The sequence below is a fragment of the Strix uralensis genome, chromosome 7 (assembly GCF_047716275.1).
Source record: "Strix uralensis isolate ZFMK-TIS-50842 chromosome 7, bStrUra1, whole genome shotgun sequence".
In the NCBI taxonomy this organism is placed as follows: Eukaryota; Metazoa; Chordata; class Aves; order Strigiformes; family Strigidae; genus Strix; species Strix uralensis.
The window spans coordinates 38,401,193-38,417,993 of NC_133978.1; the positions used below are offsets into that span (position 1 = coordinate 38,401,193).

A 16,801-nucleotide genomic window follows, 5' to 3' on the forward strand; every position below is an offset into this window, starting at 1 on the left:
GAGTCAGCATGAGATTCAGCAGACTCCAAGCTCTGGAGGAGGAGGTGGAAAGTTACCTGGTGGAGCTTCAAGAATGGATTTTCCTTTTTTGCTGCTTTTCTTCGGTTTTAACTCTTTCCTGCTCGGTTTGAACCCTGGGTGCTCCTCTGTCTCTGCAGCACGGATAGGTCCTTCCTCTCCAGGTTGCTCCGTGAAAGGAAAAAACTCTTCACCGGGATATGGAAAGGAATAATAATGATCCCTGTTGCTAATCTCCTGCAAGTAATAATCCTGATCGTCCATGGGTACAGCCTGGGACACATCCCCCAGCAACGCCAGCCCAAAGGCGCAGAGAGCGAGGCAGAGTTGAGAAGAACATGAGCCTTTCTTGCTAAGGGCAATCATTATCGTTTGTTTTTGCAGAAATCTCCTCTGCAAGTCCCAGAACTTTATTTGGAAACAGGGAGAACAGAGTGCCTTGGCAGCTGGCAAACTCCCCCCAGGAGACGCAGAGGGCTACAGGAGCCTGCCTGCGAAAAGTGCCTCTGCTTTGGGCTAGTTTCGCAAAAGTTGCGAGGAACGCAGCGGGACGGAGGGCTGCGGAGGGAGGGGGCCGGACGGGGATGCATGTGATCGTCGGGCTCACCAGCCAGACAGACGGACAAGCACTCCGCTCCACCGGCGTTTGGCAGGTGGGATCTCCAGCGCGGTTAGTTTGCTGCTTTTCTTCTTTGTTTTTTGTTGTTGTTGCTGCTTTCTTCCAAAAACAGAGTTACAAGCCAGTTTCAGCTAAATCCCCTAACAGTTCTTTAGTCTTCCCGCATGCAGCTGATCCAAGAGAGCATTTATTCAAAGAAAAGTAAACTTGGCAGCCAGCCTTTGCCTCCCAGCCTGCCTACAAAAGTGTTTCCCTCCCCCAGGAGATGCTGTGCAGATGGGGGTGGGCATACAGAGTGGCTGGCAGGGTGCATCTGCCTGTGCTTTGACCCTGGGCATACATGAAGAGATGTGTGATGTGGTCTGTGGCAAATAATCCTCATTCCATGTATGTTGTGCTATATTCCCTTTCATGGTTTGTTTTTTTTTTTTCCTTTTAGGTTTTACAAATGTAGAATCCCTCTCCAGCACCAGTCTCAGCCTCCCTTGTTTATATTAGTTGATATAGATATGTTATATATAGTTTATATATGTTATATATAGTTTATATATAGTTTTTATATATATAAAGTTATGTAAATTATATATAACTACTATAACTCAACACATAGCATGTGCCAGTTTATAAGAGGCTTCTCCTGGGGTATAAGGGAACTCCCTGGACTCAGCCCAGCTGAAAACAAGGAAGGACATGTTTCATCAGTGGCCCTTTTTCTCACTCTTTTTGGAGTGGTCCTGACTTTTGTTCTCTCTGAAACATCTTCTAAACAGATTAGGATGTATTGTGCTAAGAGCTGCACACATGCAACCCAGTGTTGTTAATGGAATCAATTTGAGAATAAAAACTTATCTTTCATCTTTTTCATACCTCTAAAATAACCTTCGGTGCTGAAGGAAATGTGCAGCAGTTGACTCACATGAAATACGAATCCTTACTCCCGTGTTGAAAATACCAGCTTATATTTTCATCATGTATATTGTATTTCTTGTCATTGTTCAGTCATCTAGGAGAAAGTATTACATCTGTTACCCCACTCTTTATTCTGCCTTTGCAATCATGTGTGTGTTTCTCATAACTTTAATACCATAATAACCATAATTTAATATCTCAGTACCTACATCTTTTGGTATAGTTGGTTTCCAGACTATGGGTGATCCAGTCCCATGTATTTAACGACCATCTTTGCTTTCTTAGTCACTATCCCAAAAGGACTTTAGTGATTATATTGTGTCTGTTGTCCTTCCTTTTAGACAAATGAAAATGTGTTTTCACTAGCAATTTTATTTTCATCCTTCAATTTTACATTTTTTAAAATCTGAAAACTATGTCTTTTTCTATTTTAAATTTTCATTTTCTAAACCTAGAATAAAATATACTTTGCTTTTTCACTGCTTTACTGAATTAAAAAAATAAAATTTGATGACAAACTACTTCCCATCAAACTTTTCAGATAGTTTTATCTGGAATAGATGGCTTTGTCACCTTTGGTACAGAGTGTGCAATGTGGGAGCTAAGACCCACTGGTTATGGTATGTGAAACAGACTGCTTGTTCTCTGTATTCAGTGGCAGGCGGAATATCCTGGATATCCCGTCTTAGCGATTTCACAGATGTTCTTACTTTGTTTTCCCTTTCCAAAGTATCCAGTCCTCTCCTCCCTTAGTCCTAAATTCTGAGGGCAGAGCACAAGCTACAGAAAATGTGTATAATTTTGTTTCCATTTGTATCACAGTCACTCTTTTGCAAATATTGTGGACATACCTAGGGAAGTAAGAGAAAAATGGACTTTTCCATGACATCATTAATGACCTATTTTTTTTAGTAACTAAAGGAGCTTTAGCTGCAAATTATTATTTAACTCATTGCAGTGGTTAGAAACAGAAGAGGATTTACATTTCCAAGCATAACAAGAAGTATGTTCATAAAGTATAAATTCAAGTGTACATTAATTAAAGAACTGAGGAATGCAATTTGGGGGAATTTTACATTATTTGCTTTCGGCAACTTTACATGTGTACATTTCAATAATGTATCCATGTAAACATCATGTATTTTCTCTCCCATACAATACCTTTTTTATAAAGAGACAACCATGTGGACTTTTTTTTAGTTTATCCTATATATTATAGCCATGTGTCATATTGGGTTTGGACCTCTTTAATAGGTGAGTATGCATAGTAGCTCTACATATGTAGATGCATGACTATAGCTGCATATAGTACAGCAGCAAATATATTCTCCTACCAACAGCAGACCTGTACTTATTTAATACATGTAAAAAAATACATTTAAGTGACACAAATATCCACCCAAATGTTACCCAGATCACCCATCGCAATACCTTATTATTCACGTATCCAAAAACTCATTGCTGAATGTTCATGTTGTTTAAGTGAGGTGTTGGTGGCAAAATTACTGGCCAAATCATCTGCCAGCAATTTCATCTTTCTTTCATCTCACTCTTAATAATTTCTGAATCTGCTGGCAGATTACAAGCAAATGCAAGAAAGCAGTGACGATCTCAGTGAAGTTTCCATGCATTGCAGTTAGCTGAGAGTCCCTGCAAGGGCCTCTTCACCAAGTGATCTGAGGTGAAAGGCCATCATGTGAGCTTGCGTTGCTGGGAACAGGAGCAGCCACGACAGAGCATGCCTCTGGGGACACCCCAGCCAGAGGAGATGCTTGGTGAGCAATTTGTGGTCAGCCACGAGGATGTACCCAGCAGGACACAGCGAGGGGCTCAAGGTTTGCTTGCACGCCTCCACTTCTGCAGGTGAAAACTTTGCAGAACATCAGGCAGTGCCATATCCACTCCTTCACCTCCTGCAGTCACTACAAATAACTCTCTCTTTTCACTCCATGTGTACTTTAAAAGAGATTTATTCACCCAAATGCACCTATCAATTTCTATTCCTGTATCTTGATCTGTGTCAATAACCAGTTCCCCTATATTTATTTCTCTTACATTTTAATACTTCCTGTGGGTATGGATGTATTGCTGCTCCTTCCCAACCCACCTCTGGTTTTGGGGCGCATGAATTCAGCCAGCTGGAACCACACAAAAGTCTGTATCTAGGCAGAATTTTGGTCTTCCTCACCATAAGATGTTTTTACCATTTTTTTCTCTCGGTCAGCATCCTAGCAACACGCAACTTACAGGAAAGGAGTTGTTTTTTCTTCTTAGAGTGGCACGGGAGTATTAAGTTCACTGAAAGCTCAGATGTTGTTGGCCTAAGGGCTGTTCCTTATTTTTGCCTGTGAAGTATCACAATAGCTTCTAAAAACTTGTAGTCGATGTGGAAGGAGATAAAGCAAACTAATATTTTTGTAGAACAACTGTAACTAGCATTATCCTCCCCTCCTGGACCAATGCCAGTGATAATGTGTAAGTCATTCTACACTTTCCTTTAAATCTTTGTCCTGCTGAAGTGAAACATAATGTTTGTTATCTGCAAACGAGGAGGGCTTTCCCCCTCTGTTCCCAAAGATGTATTTATTTAAAAGGTGATGTCTCACCCTCTAAGCTGAGTTAATACTTCTCAAGCCGTGTATTTTGAGCCAGTTTCAACAACACCCCTAGAACAGGAGGTGCTCCCAGCTCCCCCTCACCCCTAGCTACAGCAAAATTTAGCCTGGCCAGTCTCCATGTCACCCCCAGGCTGGAGATGTTCAGGTGCCAGCGGCGAGAGGACATGCATAAGCCACCCTTTCCTGTCATTCTTATGCCTCAGGATGGTGTTTCCCAGCTCTTATTTCACATACACCATTTTGACAATATATGGCTTTAGTGGAACTAGTGTTTGTGTTTGTGAGAAATAGGCTCTATGTGTCACGCTTTTCCCCTCCCACCTCTGCAGCCTTGTTTCTCCCTGTCTGGTAGTCAACAGCCATAACTCCATGAACTTCAGATTCAGGAATGCATTTTTACTGAAGGGAGGTAGAGTTGTATGTGTAAGCACTGTCCGGGTTCAAGATCTTCTTTTGTATTTGTACTACACAATCAAGGATTGCACCTTTATGCTTAATTCAACTTCAAACTGCTTGGTAATTCCTGCAATTTTGCCTTTGGAATATGTGCATCATTTTTTTTTAATTGGAAAAAGGCTTTGTGGTTGAAAATAAAAGATGAAGAAATAGGCATCCCTCTTTCACTGCCATTCCATGGTAACTTTCTGAGGTAGAACATAAGGTTTCTATATGCCTTGGCAACAAAACAACACTAAAAATAACTCCCCTTCTGAACACTAGTAAAGTTTCTGTTCCTTTGTACTTCAGACCGGTAGTAAATCATGGAGCACAGAATGCAGCAAGAAAACAGAATTACACGTTTTAAACAGTCATTTTCTTTTGTGCATAAAGCATTTAGCCCCGCTGTCAACAAGGTCAAGCCATCTCAGAGGAAATGGAAACCTAAAACTGACATTGAGAAATATAAAGTAAACTGCATTCAACATTTATGTGTCTCTTAGATGCCTTTTTCTTACATATGTAGCAGAGACAGATACTAGCTAGCTGTCCTTCTGCTTACCTGCCTACACCGCGTGCATCCCTGGGGTTTCCAGGCATTTAAAAGCCTATTTGCACTTGTTGATAAGACAGATTCTTGAAAGAGAGGCTCTTACTGCAAAAATGACTGGAAACAAAAACAAAGTCTCATATGGAGACATTTTTCTCATTTTTGTTAATAAGAGGCGTTTGACTTTAAAGGGAATGTCATTATTTTACCAGGTGAGGGATGTCAAAAATAAGTGGGATCTTAACATTTGTCTCTGAGCGTATCAAATAATGACATAAAGTCTGAAGAACAGCCAGTTATGCTCCCCTCCCTCATGAGCAGGCTGCTGTTTCCTTTAGGAAAACAGATTTTAAAATAAACAGATGACATTAATGAAGACAATTATTTCCTTTAGCAATTGCTTATTTTAACTTGGCTAGAAAAGCAACATGCATCCTGACGGGGGAAATTAGCTCAGTGTATTCTCTCTAACTTTTCTTGTATGAACAACGTGACCTTCGGATAATCATTCAGCATATTGCCTTTGTGCTCGTGTCTGGAGAAGAAGCTCAGATTGCCATGGAAACAAAAGTTCCTTGTTCTTTTATACTTCCCTGTGCTATGATATTATTTTCACTATACGAACCCTTTTCTTAGCAAGAAATGTAACTGTGGGATTTTCATGTTTTGAGCATCCCAAAGTCATCCTCTTAGGTGATGACTCAGTTAATGACAGAAATGCTTTGAATGTGGAGCAGAGACTGCATCCATCATCATTATTTTTTAGGGATATTTAGATCAGATGTATCTGCATCAGTACATTTCTGCTGGAGAAATTAAAAATCTCTACGTACTCTTTTCCAGAGTTTTCTCTACTTTTTGCTTCTGTGCTGAACGGATGAGGAGAAACCATTTTAAGAAAGACGACGTTAACCAGTGACATAAACAAACCAAAAAGAATTTCTGGCATTTTTGCAAAGAATGCAATAGTTCTTTTTTTTTATGATGAGAGCTACACTTCTTCATGCCCCAGAATGCCCGTAGATTTTATGTTGACAACACATTGCCCTGGCATTTGGCAGCCACTGCTGGATCAAAGCCAGCAGGATTATCACTAGGAAAGGGACTGAAGAGGCTGCCTTGTGATTAAAAAAACTGTAATGCTAGCAATACAAAAAGGAGAACTAATACTATTTTTTTCTAACTCTATTCATTTTTGGTTGATTTGTCAGTATTTGAAAGACTGCAGGTCTGCATTAGTCAGTGGTTTAGAGTTTTTTGCATTGTTCAAAAATGGGTAAATTTTATATGCATGTAAGACTGAGCCAGCATTAAGACAGCAGAGATGACTGGATGACAGTAGTTCCATGGAACAGTTTGAGAAAATGAGATGAAATGCCCCACTGTGCACACAGCCAGGCTGCTGGTGATGTGCGACTGGAACGTCCTTTTTGGTTTACTTGTATGAAAACAGCCACTTCCAACAAATTCCCATGGACATCACCTACCTGCCAACATTGGAATTTCAAAAAGTAATGACTCTCACATTTCAGTCTGGTATTTCCTGGACCAAAATTGCCGTACTTGTGCCATGTGGAGTGTGAGCAGTATGTTTAACACATCCCAAGCAGCAGAAGGGAAATGCAATGTGGAGTTTGTCTGCAACCTACTCCAAGACCATTTTTCCTGAGATTTCTTCAATATCCACAGCATAAGTGTAGCCTGAGAAGTCATGGACTTCTCAGTCTGGTGGGAGCTGAAGGAGACACATAAATGTAGTAGCCTTTGTCATGTTAAATGCAACAGAGCTGGCAAATGCAACGTCATCAGAGAGTAGTCCTTAAAATTTCTGTATTTAAGAATTGCATTTTAAAGACAGAACAGCAAGGAATTATTCCTTTCAGATACAAGTAGTATTCATGGCTGTGATTCATTTGGGCAAATAAACACATAATATAATACTTCCATATGATAACTATGTCTCTGTGTATCTTATGTCCAAAGTCAAATGAATTCCATGTAATTTAGTGAAGTTTCGTTATTTATAACTAATGTATTTGTTTGAAGGTGGGAAGAGCTGATTTTGTTTATCTTCGTAATCACATATTTCTGACAATATGCTGGAAATACCTTCCATAATGCATTCACTTACAAAAACAGTGAAAATGCAATAATTTATGGGAAAAAAAAAGCTCTGAAATGAGTTTTCACTTGTCATACAGAAGGCATCAAAGATTCTTGTCAGACTTACATTACCAGATATGCCAATATAATTTAACAGCTGTGTAATAAACTTGTTTGAACTTGACTTATAGCCATTAAAAAAGGGCTTGTGCCAGCATGTTAGATAAAACTGTTCGAAAGGTGAAGTGATAGGCTTAAAGATGCAGTGAAGCTTTAAGGCTATGCAGATGTTTACTAATATGTGGCATAACATAAATTGTAAAGTTCCAGAGAATTTTTTTCCATCTCAAATCACAAATGCCCAACTGTTTGAAATACACTAATATATTTTTCTGCATAGGTCCTTGGCACTTATTCTGCCAAGGAAGTGGAATGGTGAAAATTGTCTTGCACTTTTAAATCTATCTTAAGTATTTAGTTTCTAAAAGTCACAGAATGTCTTAAGTTGAAAGCGACCTTTGGGAGACTAGCATCTCCCTTTTTAATTCCCTTTTAAACTGTAAGATGTCTAAGACAGGGTTTATTTCTCACAGTGTGGTTGTATATCCCACTCATTAATGGGATCAACACTGTTAGAGATATTATTGACTTCAACAGAGTTATATCATAAGGAGTATCATTAACATTTGACTTACTGAATTTGGGTTTTGGAAACGTTGAAACTTAGCCGAATACACCCCATAGTGCAGTTCAGCTTGGTTTTGCTTGCTGTGTACTGGTTATGGCAAACACAGTCCAAGTAAAATACCTCAACTTCACTTGAGGCCAGATAAACTTGTCAGCTGAGTAGGGAGTAATTTCCAGAAGCATCCATCAGGACTTAAATGGCTTATCTCAGAAATAATCATATTAACAATAATAATAATAATTTTTTTTAAAGGAAATCACTTGTGACTAATAGTAAAAAGAACTGCTGTCTCCTTTGCAGCAGTATCCAGACAAGTGAGTTTCTTATTTCTTTGTTACTGCTATAACTGGATTGATACTGAAATTGGTACAAAGTGATTTCAAAATTCTCCTGGCATTTTTAAGGATGCTGTTATGTGCAGTTGTTGCATATGACCTTCTCTTCCTCTCCTGCCCATGGTCCCTACACGTTTGCCTTAGGATGGGTCTCCTCTTCTTTGTCCATGATGTTGAGTGGCATTGACCACAGCACATCAGGGGAGAGGCTGAGCCCAGAGCAAGGCCCATGCTGCTTCTCCAGATGGTGAGGTGTTATACAGTCAAGCAGGGTCCCTGATTCTTCAGTGTCACTTGCGCAGATTTTAATACAAATATTGCTACTGAGACATGCCTTCACACTTGTGATTCTGTTCTGCTTCATCGCTTCTTCCTGCTTCTCAGCGGCCACAGTTTCAGAGCTCCACTTCATGGGAAATCTCAGAAGATTTGCAGTGGTTTTGGAATGAGATCAGAAGACCTCCTGTAAGGCTGGCAACCCAGGGAATGGGATATCTGCAGGCCTGAGCCTTGAGGTTGGCCTGATATTTATGTAGGCGTAACATTGCACTGTAATTACCTTTCACATCTAGTTTCACAGGTGATTTGAAGGTGTATTAAATATGATGCTTCTTCTGAATATAAACAAGCATTTTCAAATGCATTCATCATCCGTATTTTGTTCACTTTGGACAAAATCCTGGCAGAAACTCACAAGAGGCTCCAGATCATTTGCAGGGAACATTACCAAAGGCTTCTTTGACAGCAAATGAGGAAAAATGAAAACTTAGCTCCTCTCTCTCTAGAGAACTCCATCATACACTCACATATTTTGATTAGTTAATGCTGAGTGACAGCTTTAGGTTTTAAGGGTACTTTACATGTATTTTAAATGAGATTACAGTCATATGAGGTCGTGATGTTTTATAAATTGTAGAAGTTGCTTGTAAACACTCATCTAAAAACAGTGATTATATAAAAATGTCACACCCTTCCTATACTTCTGGATTATCTCCAACAAATTAAAACTGCCAAAGGTGTTACAGAAGCATCATTTTTCCATCCTTACTCCCTCAAACCCCATGGAAGATAATTTATTTAATAGGGTCTTTGAAAACACCTGTCCCAATGTGTTGCACTGTCACCAAGCTGTCTGTCCGCTTGTCTTCCCAGATGTCTGTCCATCTGCAGTGCCCTCGTCGCTAGTGATGCTGGAATCCCTGATGGATTTCATTTGAACTGAATGGAAAAATCAAGATGACAAATAAATTCCCTTCACATAGTATGAAAACTGGCTGAATAGTGGAAACACATCCAAATTAATAACCCCAGAGATGGAAACGGCACTGTGAATTTAATGATTTTCTGTTCTGTTTAGCGAGCTGATTTCTCAACATACAGATAGCTTCAGACCAATGCAAGCATGTGAATCCTCTTGCCAAGACGGCAATTTGGGGGTGTGGAAGTGAGCCAAAGGTACTCAGTCAGGACAGGGGAGCAGGAGATATGAAGAAAATCTGAAGTCACTGTGATGAGCAGCCATAGGCATCAAGTTATTACAGAGCCATATAGGGGACATAGAATTCAGAAGAAATTATGCTCAGTGTCCTTTCTGCCTGCACATGCTACTTGTGCCTCCAGTACTCCCAGGACATTTGCTGCAAGCTCAGGATTTTTTTTTTTTTCTTATTTTTACATCAACCTCCCTTTTCCCAAAGGCTGCAATGCTCTTCCAGTGCCTCTGCCTATGGCCAAAATATTGTGTCATAGGTCTCCCCTGGGGGAAAATGCACCATCTGTAGAGGGGAGGTACTGCTGCTCTTTTCATGCAGGAGACAATGATGGTCCGAAGCTGCCACTTCTGCATTAACATTTCTGGTGTGTGATTTCCAAACCCCTCGCAAGACTAACAGGCAAGGGAGGAGAGCAGACTGATGAAAGTTCTTCCCGAGTGAGCTTCCAGACATGTAGGCAGTACATCACCAAACGGAAGGGAGTTTTATAGGCACATTCAATTTAAATCACATATATTTATCTTAAGTGCAGAAGAAAAAGGAAACTTCACTCATAATACCTGCCTTACCAATGAAGTTGCCATATGTGGAATTCAGGTCACTGCTAAGAACTTCTGGTCTTTTTAACAGCTGTGAGTATGCGTCATGATTAGTTTCATAAACTAATATGAATACAGTCTTTGGCAGCAGATATTCTTCCCTGAATTTTTATGATGAGCTGAGCTGTCAGTCCTTCTTTCTTTAATTCTAGAGTTGCAACTATTTTGGTTCTTGATTCAGCAGGTGGATTGCTTCAAGACCTTGGTGAGAACCATTTGAACAGGGTGGGAAAGCCCTGAGTTAATTAGCAGCCTGTGAACAAGGGTGAAGGGCTCTGAGCCATAAGGAGGAGGAAGAGAATGCTCAGGTAGACGTGAGGCTCATCAGTGGTCATCTCCCTTAGATGCCCGTAAATCTTCTTGTGTGTCCCAGCAATTCACTGCAAGGCAACGTTAGTTATTCTAGACACTCAGGAATCCACTCAGACAAACTGAGGGTTTTCCAAGTGTCATATTTTCAGATGTGAAATGCTCTATGTCATGAGCCTTCCCATATCCACAAACATCTACTGCCTCCAGGGCTGCACAGTGAACTGTGTCTAAGCAACGTGAGGGCCAGCACAGCAGGGAAGAAGGATGTGATGTGCCTAGAAAGTTTTCTTCTGTTGTAGCAGATGTATCTTCACCTTGGTAGTGGAAAATTAGCTTTAAAAGGTCGGGTCAGCTGGAGGATCACTTACAGCTACTTTCTACATGGTTCGCTTCTAACTGTGATCCATCATGCATACCAGACTAATGGATTACAGTGCAGCAACTTTAGCTTCATCTTCCTTTATCTTGGAAAATCTGGGTAACAGTATTAAGTGTATTTTTCCATAAATAATTTATATGAGGAGGCCAACCTTGTAATTGCAATGGAAAAGATTTGTTTTTTGTTATTTTGCGCAATCATGTGCAAATTCCTCCTGCCTACTTGTCTAAGACTGTCACGAAAGAAAAAATACTTAAAAGGCAATGTTGAAAATGCTCTGGAAAACACCAGAAGCTTAAAAGACAACAGTAGGGTAGGGAAAGGCAAAGCAAGACACATTAAATTCCAGACAGACAGCCAAATTCCACAGATAATCATTAATCTGGAAAAAAATCCTTGCAATTTCTAAGATTATTGGAAGCGGATGTTGGTTTCTGTTGGTTTAAACTTTCTAGTATTTAAATACTTCTGCATAAAGAGCATTGCCATTTTTCATCTACTGCAGTGACAGTGGGAGAGGTGAACCACGTGCCTGGGTTCAGATGAAAACCTCATCCCGCCTGTGACCTGCCGCGAACGCAAAGTCCGCTGGCTGCAAACCTTGTGCAGACATCACTCCCAGCTCTAATGCTCAACAATTTTCTTTTCAAAGAGCCCTAATGAGGTGGTGTTTACAGAGCCTCACTTGTGAGTGTCAGCGGTGCTGGGGACCCCAGCAGCCGGTGTTGCAGCTCTGCCTGGTGGGCAGCCCCACGATGCCAAGGCGTACAGCCAGCTCCAGGCTCCATTGGGCCAAAAAGACTTTCTTCAGGCCACATCAATTAACAATCCCCTGAATTTCTATCTCAATTCCCTTTCAGACCACCCAGTTATTTTGTAGCTTGGTCCTTAATGCCTGTGCCATCATTTCACGTGGCTCCTTACTCCATTTATTACAGTGTTGGTGTTCTCAGTGCCTCAAATTTTTCCAATAGCTGTTTTTGCCAAGAAAATAGGATGAAACCAGAAGGTTTTATTATCAGCCCAACAGCAATCTATTGAGGTATACTGCCTTTACAGACAGACATTTCTGCTTGGTCTGTCAGTCTCTTTCATTTCCTTGTCAGAAAATAAATGTCTGTGCTATAAAGGAAGGTTTAAAATGGGACAGTTGTGATTCTGGTCTCTTCGGAGTGGACTGTAATTGTGCTTCTATAAATAAAATATCAAAAGCTATTAATTCTGGAGAATCAGAAGAGCATGTTCATCTCTAAACAGACAAGCAGAAATATTGAACTCTTTCAAAATCAGACATACGACTCGAGAGAGGAAAACTTTTTTTTTCTCTAAGTTTCTCCCTTTACCCCAGGCACAGCAGCACTTTTTGCATATTTTCCTTTTGTCCAGCTTCTTTGCACTAGCAACAACACGTGGTCCAGCCACGAGCACAGAAAGCTGAGCCGTAGCAGAGCTGAGTGTTGCTTTGAACTCTGACACTGACTTGCTGTGTGAACCTGACCATGTTGCTTAAACTTCCTGTAACTCACTTTCTCTGTTTATTCTCATTGGAAGAAGTGCATTTTTATGCCGCTAATAAGAGCTATTAGCATTATTCACTTGTACTTTCATGTACATTTGTCTATTGAACACAGGTTCAATATTACCAGATAATTTTGGGTTTGAAAATTTGTATTAAATTAGATATTTCCCTAATGCAGAAATTTGGCATGCAAATTTTTGAGTTATGCTCAAAATATAACTTTATGCAATATGTAGATTTATAATTGTAATGTATATTTTATGCCCTATAAGTAACATAATAATACAGATTATTAGGAAACACATCTATACTGAATAGTATGGATGAAGCTGGGAGCACACAGTGTTTGCCAGCAAATCACATTATCAAGGGTGCTGTCGAAAGACAAGCTCTTTGATAGCCCTCAGGAGAGGGAAGGGATGGATATAACAAAGAAAGGGAAGAGAAAGGAAAAGTTAGTTTTCTGAAAGCTTCACAGTACTTGAATGTAGGGTTACTATCACAAGAGGACCACATTTGTATAAATTGGACTTCTCATAGGGAGTTGGTTTTGCCAGTTCTGATTTCTCGGAGGTGCTGGCCATGAATCGCTGCCATTTTGGATGTAAGAGGGATTGCTAAACCTTTGCCCAGCATCAGGAAGAGGTGTTGCAGCGAGGGCCTGATGGCCCATGTGCCCTGGGCAACGCAGTCCCTCTCTGCTGGGACCAGCTCTGCTGGCTGGATGCAGAGCAGGCTGACCTCCTTTACAAGTGCTGCTAATGAGGGTTTAAAAATGAGGCCAGGGATTTGGTTTTGTCCAGAAAAACACGCAGCTGATAATGATGTGTAACTTCTCCTTTCTCCACACTTATCATTAATTCAGGCTAATTCTGAAGAATAGGCTCATGATCTGGATGGTAAAAATTGTTATAATTGGATATTTAACTCCTTTTACAGAAGCTCAGAGGAGCTGAATGCTCTTGGACAAAAGCAGCAGAAACTCTTAAAAATGTCTGTTGACATTCTCGAAGGCTGATGTCATTATGCAGTTTTTTCTTGATAAAAGGGTGATATGTGTGGGTGACTTCAGTATTAATTAATTCTTCTTTCTGTGTGGCTCTGGATAGTTAGATTAATGCTTCTATCACATGATAGTGGTCAGAACAGATTAGCTCAAATTGCTACTGTTACATCTCTAAATAAATGCAGATCGTAATACCAAATAAACAGCAGCAACAGCCAAGCCAACCTCTAAATATAACATGCAGATGAGCTCAATACAAATAACGATCCTAGGTCATTAGTAAAAGGGTGTGAGTGTCCCTCCCTGTATGGGTAGATGCTGTTTCAGGGGGTGTCTTGCTTCTTGATTGTATTGATACTTTTTCTACAAACAATCCTTCCTGTCCAGACCTGTTTGAGTCCCTGGATCCCCCCACCATGTATCCTATGACAAGCCCAGGGCTGATGGATTAATTTAAACTGTAAATGGAATTTTTGGAAGATGCCCAGAAAATGTTACCATATCCCACAGACGGGCAGTGAATCAGCCCAGTGAAGACCCTAGAATCCATCTTCATGCGACACTAGCTGCAGGAGTGTGAAACCCTGTCTGCTTTTGATAGCTTCCCCGAGAGTGCTGTCTGTCCATCACGATACCAGGTGTTCACCAGGACCTCGGTGCATGCTTTGGGGCAGATGTGCTGTGGAGAGCCACTGTCGGTTATTTCAAAGCACTATTCCTCCTGACTGTTTCGAAAGCAATTAATGGTGGCAGTTCGGGGTTTGTGTTGCTAAACACCAGGTTCCCATAATTTCCCTCATGTTGTTGGAATAGTGAGTTGTGATATACTTTTTTTTTTCCTTCCCTCTTCTGTTAGTATGTTATTGTGTACAGCCCTGTGGGGGATCACCATGCGGACATTGGTGGTTTGGAGCTCCCCAGGTTCATTAGCCTCTCTGATTTTCCCTGAAGTCCATGGGCAATGCTGAGCAGAGCTGCATGTAGGCAGGCACCAAGAAGTAGCTGGATTCCAAGATCAGGCCAAATATCTGTCTCCAAACCAGAACAGAAACTATGACAGTTTACATTACATAGTAACCCATTGCAATAAAAATTACAATTAATAATGTTTTATGGTGACTGAGCTACTTACAATGTATCACCCCACATAAATTCACTGCTGTCTGTTAACAAGTCAGTTCAAACTATGGGCTGTTCCTTACCCAGAGCATCAATAATCAGCATTTCTTGAAAATAAGAATGTGGGAAAAGAAATCAGCAGTAACTTTAAATCTCTGCAGCCTCCATATTCTCTCTCAAAATCCAGTGAGCCAGGCCAACTGGAACAAGAGTTATTAGAAAAAACATTCTCACAGTATGGATATAAAAGCCTAATTAATTAAGAGATCAGGCTAATTAGAGAATCCAACTGGGATTTGGTAACAACATCTAGAACACTAATAAAATTAATCACATGTTCACAATTAATCACATGTTCACAATTAACATGGTGTGAAGATATCAGCCAGTAGATTATAACTTTGGAGTCTCCTCTGAACATCAGGAAAAGGTGAGGAAGATCTTGTGTCCAGGCCATTGCTCAGCTCAACTGTTGGACATCAATTAATGCAGGAGGCACTAAAAAGGAAGATCCATGGAGGTTTCTTCAGTGCCACTGGTGACAGCGAACAGAACCAAAGTCAGCTTGTATGGCTTGAGGGAGCCTCTTTGATTTTAGTTTCTTCAACATTTCCTTAAAATCATCTCAGATGTGATGGATCCACTTAAATGGGATTGTACATAAATGACCATTATAATTAATAATGAAAGCAGTTGAAAGGACCACACATGTTCCTTTACCCAGACCCCAGCATGGCTCACGCTGAGACCCATCAGTGCTGCCACAGCTACATACACCAGGAATACTGGTTTGAACTGGTCATACAAGACAAAGCACGTGTAGGTATAAATTGCTGTAAATCTGGTGCAGGGAAAATTAATGTTTCATTCTGGCTGCCTAGGTTTTCTGGAATAGATGACCCAGTCCTGCCTTCCACTAAGTGAATTTACTGTCCAGGCTGTTGGAGGGAAGAAAGAGTGTCCTTAACGATGTGTCTGCAGCCAGCTTGCCCTGTCCGCTCCTCATTTCTCTTTCTTGATGTGCCCCTTAATGCTTGTGGTGTGCAGAGGGATGTAACAGGCTGTGACACTCCTTGTGCCTGTCAGAAGGGGTCCTTGTTCCTTTCTTGCAAGCTTCACTGTGGATTGCTCTACACGATTCAGCCCCTGAAGCCTCCAGAGCAGGACGGAGCAATCAGCTGGGTGATGCAAGGGAAAGCCTGAGGGGATCCAGGTCCAGTCCTCAGGGTGAGGGTAGCAGCAGCCAGAATAGAAATAATTCTCATAGCTAACATTCAAAGAACGTAAATGTGGAGTTTCAACCAGCAAATTGCTTTCACTTTGCAGAAGCAGAGCTTTTGGTCCATTTCCACACTTTTAATGAGAGCTGTATTTTTACAAAAGGCATGAAAATAAATTAGAAAGCTTCAGCCTTTGGACTGTTGCTAGCCTTGACGGCATCGGCAGAGGCTATCATCTTGCATTTTTTAAACTTCATGTCTTTCTTCTACTCTGGATGAAGTGGTTATGCTATGACATATAGTCCAAAACAATACCAACCATACCACAGAAAGATGCCTTCTCTATAAGAGTGAACAGTGTCACTTCTTGTGTTTGCCTGGTTCACACTATAGACAACATCTCAACTTGAGCCATTTTTCTCAATGCTGTTTTGAAGAATAACTATTTCAAGGTGAAATCTGAGACTTAAAAAATTTGAGAAAGAGAGATGGGTGAGAAAGTATTTTTGAGTTTCACCACAATTGAAATGCCAGTGTTTGCAATGCCAACCCACACAACTGTTGGCAATTTTAGAAATGTTTCAGAACAGAGCTATAGGAAGGATGCCAGCATAAGAAATACTGCCTTCCAAAAACTAAAAAAACTGTTTTTGCACTATGCAACTGAACACTTGACTGTGGGCTAGAAGTCCCCTGGGTGGAAGTAGGTTTCCAACAGCAGAGAGCTCTTTTGGCTCAGCAAATGATGGAATTATCAGCTCTAGTAGCTGAAACTGACTGATAAAACAAATAAAAAGCAAAACAGAAATGAGCTGCAAATTTTTAACAGCAAGGCTAAACTTTATTGGAACAACTCAACTGGTGACAGATGTGATA

General features: G+C 40.6%; 1 protein-coding gene across 1 annotated transcript in view; it reads right to left on the reverse strand.

Annotated features, from left to right (window-relative positions):
- The window catches only part of CPXM2 (carboxypeptidase X, M14 family member 2), a 78,724-nt gene extending 77,666 nt beyond the window's left edge, over window positions 1–1,058 (reverse strand). Inside the window, exon 1 of the mRNA XM_074875491.1 lies at window positions 57–1,058. Within this exon, the coding sequence (XP_074731592.1) occupies window positions 57–384 (328 nt within the window). The 5' untranslated portion in view covers window positions 385–1,058. The remainder of the gene's footprint in view (window positions 1–56) is intronic.
- Window positions 1,059–16,801: the final 15,743 nt, after the last annotated feature.